This window comes from Sinocyclocheilus grahami, unplaced genomic scaffold, assembly GCF_001515645.1.
Source record: "Sinocyclocheilus grahami isolate Dianchi unplaced genomic scaffold, SAMN03320097.WGS_v1.1 scaffold1180.1, whole genome shotgun sequence".
Lineage (NCBI taxonomy): Eukaryota > Metazoa > Chordata > Actinopteri > Cypriniformes > Cyprinidae > Sinocyclocheilus > Sinocyclocheilus grahami.
Genome location: NW_015506359.1, coordinates 275522 through 281149, shown reverse-complemented (window position 1 = coordinate 281149; position 5628 = coordinate 275522). Strand labels below are relative to the sequence as shown.

General features: G+C 36.9%; 1 protein-coding gene across 1 annotated transcript in view; it reads left to right on the top strand.

The window, feature by feature from the left end:
• The first annotated feature begins 3230 nt into the window (after positions 1–3230).
• Positions 3231–5628, top strand: part of LOC107567681 (cerebellin-1-like) — a 3480-nt gene continuing 1082 nt past the window's right edge. Inside the window, exons 1-4 of the mRNA XM_016253392.1 lie at positions 3231–3278; positions 4644–4780; positions 4865–5044; positions 5143–5274. Of these exons, the coding sequence (XP_016108878.1) occupies positions 4669–4780; positions 4865–5044; positions 5143–5274 (424 nt within the window). The 5' untranslated portion in view covers positions 3231–3278; positions 4644–4668. The remainder of the gene's footprint in view (positions 3279–4643; positions 4781–4864; positions 5045–5142; positions 5275–5628) is intronic.

Here is a 5628-nt window from a genome sequence, read left to right as displayed (position 1 = left end):
AGTGTGGGCTAAGTGAGGGTTGCCCGTGCAGGGCCAGCACTAAGGGGCCAACATTTTGCCAATGAGCAAAATCTCAGATGCCCTGCACTGGCAGCCCGCTGGGGGCCCTTAGGCTAGCCCTTAGTGGGCCCGTAAAGGCGTATTTGCAGGGAGCCTCCACTGTTCCTGGCGTCGGGGGAACCTTCGGATGTTCCAGCGATCGATCACCATCATCTGCAGAGTGCTGTCAGAGGGTACAAGCTGACACAAGGAGGGCCAATACTCCAGTCTTTCAGTCCGGTCAAAACGTTATGCCCTCGAGACATCAAGTTGCGCCTGCCCTGCAGAAAATTGAATCCCAAATACATTGACACCTTCACCATCATTCATCAGATTCACTCTTCTTTTCATGTGTCACTGCTTAAACCCAACGATTCACCAATTTCTGTTTCTCCTACTGAGGCTGGCCCTACAGAGGAACCCCACTTACTTTAGTCCAGGAGGATGGTACCATCTATACAGTCCGAGAGGTCTTGGACTTCCGATGCCATGGTGGCCGTCTAGAATACTCAGGTGACTGGGAAGGATACAGCCCAGAAGAATGCTCATGGGTTCCAAGAGATGACATTCTAGACCCAACTCTCCTCACTGATTTCCACGATTCTCATCCAGATTGCCCTGCACCTCAAGGAAGAGGTCACCCACCATGCTCTTCTGCACATGTCATCAATAATCACCTCATTATCACACAGATAAAAGGCACACACCTCAGATTCCCACTTTGTCTGGTCTCATTTAAGAAAGGACTCCTTACCTGTTCTCTTGAAACTCCTGTGCAACTTATCTTCTGTGACTTCAGTCTGTATCCCTTTGTGAGTTCAAGCTATCTGCGACTTACCCTGATTACCTGTGTGTTGCTCTGGTCATCTGTCATCTACCACAATTTCCTTCATCACAGTTACGGACTCTATAGTATATCATCTTGTCATCTATTTCAACCTGCCACATTTCTGTTTACCATGTGTGTTCATATTCCAACTCTGCAATAATTCTTCTGACATGAAATATTTTTGGAAAGTTGACATGTTTTGAAGTGTGATGTTAAAACTATTTTAAAATGCATTTGATAAGTCTTATATGAGATAATATTGGTAATTAAAAAAATTAAAATAAAAAAGGCTTCTAGAAGGACAGAAATTTTTTTTTGACAAAGGCTTATACACATAAACTCCTTTAAGTTTAGTTTATACATAAACTATTTAAGATACTAAAAGCAGTTGGGATAAACATTTTCTTATACCAACTCTTTTTAACCAAGCGTGCCTCAAACTGTTTCCCAGATGGGAGCCATTGAAAAGAAGCATGGAGAAGATGTAATGGATCCATATCAATATGAAAGGCTTTCCTTTCAATTTCCCTTCTGTAGAGTTCTGAAAGAATAACTTTGCCTTTTATCTTGGTTGCCTGGTTTACAGTCCCTGAAAGTTTGCTTTTATGTTTAACAGAAATAGAGTAGAATCAGGATACAATATTAAAAATGTACATGATCAGAACACTGGATCTGATGCTGCTTCAGCTGTCTTCCCATCATTGTATTTTAATCCTGTCATTGTATAAATACAAATAGCAAACAACCATTGAAACAAGTGTCAGTGTTTATGGGTTAATTGTAGTTGCATTGAAATAATGTTACAAAGTGATACTGGTTCAATATCACTTTTGCACCCTTAGTTAATGTTGAAGCAATGTTTCAATTTCAACTAAAAATCCATGATATTATCACTGAATCAACGGTGCACTGTGATGTTCATTTTACATCACTGCAGTTGAATCAATGTTGAAATAAAATCAATGGTAAAGTAACTGTATCAACATTATGCTGTGATGTTGATTTTTATGTCACTGCTGTTGATTCAACACCGAAACACCGAAATTAATAAAAACAATCACTGGTAATGTTGTTGAATCAATGTTACTATGTGATGTTAGTTCAACATCATGTTGAAGTTGAAAATGTTGCTGAATCAACATTACACTACAATGCTAATTCTTAATTACATTAAAACAGTTAAATAATTAAATCTATGGTGTAATCTGTGAACCCAGAAGCAATGTTTAAACAAGGCATTGCAAAAAATAAAACAATTCATTTTTACTGCATATGCTTTAGACATGTAACATCCACGTTTGCACATCATTGCATCCGTTGAGTGCTTTAGTTGTAAATCAGTAATGTATGAAACTTATAATATTTTTAATAGTTGTCAGTCAGTTGGCCAATATGTGGAATTATTAAAATGACACTAATGACAACAATCACTCACTACTACTATTATATTATTATTGTAAATCAGCTATATGTGCTGACACATGGCTTTATTTTAATGTGATTACATGTGTATTTTGTGTGTTTATTTATTTATTTTGAAATGGTGCATTGAAACAAGCTGTCCTCCTATCATCCCACCCAGCCCTACTACTTCCTTTACTATTTGCGTGAGTTTTATTCTTACATAAAGCAACTCACAGTGCTTTCTATATTTTGATAGTTTTACACAATTTTGATCATTTTACACAAAAAATGTTTTACTTTTGTGTTAAGAGTATCCCGGTGATTATCAATGATTCATTTAAAAGTGGAAATGTTGTGGTAAAAACTGAAAAGGCATGTAAAGTTCACTTTTGATGAATCTGTTTTAGCCTTTTATCTCTTGTGACAGATACACAAACATGAGTGTCATCTTACACAACTTCAATGGCTCTCCCACAGTCAAAGTTCCACTCTATTACAATATATAATACAACATAATCGCGTCAATCTTACAGAAAGTTCATGGAAAAGCTGTGCTTAAGCTTTGGGAAAACACTAAAATACAATGATCATAGATTCACACCTTTATAGTCTACACCCTTTTCTGAGAATCAGGAAACCAAATCCTGTTCCCACCTCTAGATTGAGACCAGATTTTGCCACATTCAGAAATAATACACAAATGACTATCTCACAGCAGCTCAAATGATATCATTATCTGCAGTCCATGAGGAGTTGGAAGCATCCTGGTAAGAAATATGATTGTGTGTATCAGTAACAAAAACTTTTCATGCATTCATACAAGTGGGACAAATGAAAGGCATTGGTGTCTCATATTCTTTGGTCTTATCAGATGCTTGAGAGGCCGAGCCACTCGGTGAGCAACTCCACCCACTGCATAAAGCTGCACAGAAAGCTCCACTTCCAACTCCATTTTTGACTTTAACTGACTCAATTCTTCTGCAATTCATCTGTTATCTTCATCACAGTGAGTATTAAAAAAATTAAATGATTAAAAATTTTAAAAATGCACAAAATACTAATTTGTATCTACATTTTTACATACAACTTAAATTGATCTGATTGAATGTAAAATGCTTTATTTTGATAGTCCACTTTAGACATTCTACTAACTATAAGTAGCTTTGCAATTCTGCTTAATATTTGCTAACACTTTATTTTGATGTGCATTTACTGACTATAAGTAACATTGCAAGTACATATTCTACTAACCCTAACCCAAACCACACAGTCTACTAGTACTCTAACGACTGCTAAATGACATGTAGTTAGTAGAATTATAGTTCGAATCTCTAAAGTGGACTATCAAAATAAAGTGTAACCTAAAATCAACAGAACATACAGTAGATCAATTATATATTGTAAACAGCTAATGAAAATATAGAATCGTGGCAGTTACAGACTTACTTGTTTTTAGTTAGACGCATTAGTAATTGATTTATGTTAATAATTCACTTAGATCTGGTTTATGTTTGGGTGCATTTAGCCTAAAATGATTTAGTCAGTTTAGCTTCTGTGTTTGTTACACTGTGAAATTAAACAGATTCTGCAAACTGGAAACACTTTCACAAAAACATAAGTCTAAATCTGATTGGCTGATTCTACAGGTTTAGGTGGAGCCTAGCGTTCAGTTTAATATATATTTACTTGTATATACATTTATATTTTATATTATACATAAATAAATTTCATATATAAACACAACATATTTTTCTTAAATATATACATGCATGTGTTTGTGTTTGTATTTATATATATATATACATAATAAATATACACAGTACACATACATATATTATGTAAACAAAAACTTTTATTTTGGATGCAATTAATCGCGGGAAAAAGTTCACGGCTTTAAAACTTTAAGACATTCAATCCTTTTTTTTAGTTGAATTTAAAAGTGACGTGTTCTCGTTTACCCACGGGATACTGGAAAAGTACTATTTTCTGAGCTTGGCCGACCCTTTGAATTCTACAGTGATAGCTGTGTGTCCTCTCATGTATATAAATGAAGACCATTTGAAGTAACTCACTGACAATCTCAGACAATTTAGTGACATGTAGGATTCAGTTTACGATCCACAAATGGTGACTAAGCAATTCAGTGGAATTAAGACTATAATGTAATTGGTCATCAAGACTCACGTGATCCAAGTTGACCATTAAGCTCTCTCCATTGGTTGTAGAGGTTGGTGTCATATAATAAGAACGTCTTTGCTTTAAGATCCTAATTAGGTCAGATAAGGAAGGTGTGTACTGTTAGTGTGCCTCTAGAAACATGTCTGGGAACACTGTATTAAGACCTAAGACGTCTTCTTTTTTAAACTTCAAGGACTAAATAAGCTGTATTTTTCTGCATGCTGAGGATGACAATGCTTCCAGCAGCTTCTCTGTGTATTTTGATGGTTCTCAGTCTCTGCTCGCGAGCCGAGGCTACCACTGCCTTTGACCTCCTGCGCGAAACTGCTGGTGAATCATTTGATCAGTTGTTTATATAAATACAGCTTTTGCAGGTCTTTGTCTCACTTCTACTTTTTGTCTTACATTTTTCAGTGAGTTACAGGGGGTCCCTGCCCTGCGGCGGATGGGACTGTGAATGTGCATTCGGGAGACAGAAGAGCTGCTGCTGTATTGCACAGCCTCTGTTTGAGCTGGAGGAGGCCACGTTCACGCGTATGGTTGGCCTATGGGAAGGACTGTCTCATCTGAACAGCCAAATAGAGGAGCTCACAGGTACTGCTACCTCACATTTGCTTATCGTTTAGGAAAAAACAATATCAAATCTATTCTGGAAAAGTTACATTTTCCTTGCTTTCTGTCCCTTCCTCAAGCTGGATGCAAAATAGCCTTCACTGCTGCAATGCTTCCAATGAGTGGATGTCTTGGGCCGTTTAACAGCAACATGTCTATCTCTTACCGGTCTGTCTCACTCAATCAGGGCAATGGCTACAATCCTGCGTTGGGTAAGCAGGCCACAATACACTGTGCCAATACTACTCAACATTTTAGGCCAGCATCAAAAACCAGAACGTCTGGAAAACAAGAGACTATAATGCTGCGCTCACACTGGGCCTCATTCATGAAACACAAGCAGAATGAGATTTCTGTAAATGATCCGTTAAGCCATTTTGATGTCAATTTTCGGATTTATGAAAGTATTTGTATTTTCAAAATTTGAATTGGTACACAAACAATTTACGCCTACTCCAAACCACACGTGAATGGTGCATAACACATCCGAAAGTTTTGTCTTCCTTTAGACAAACCGATGACACAGTATTTTGATAACACATACCATAATAATATTTCACAAGTTT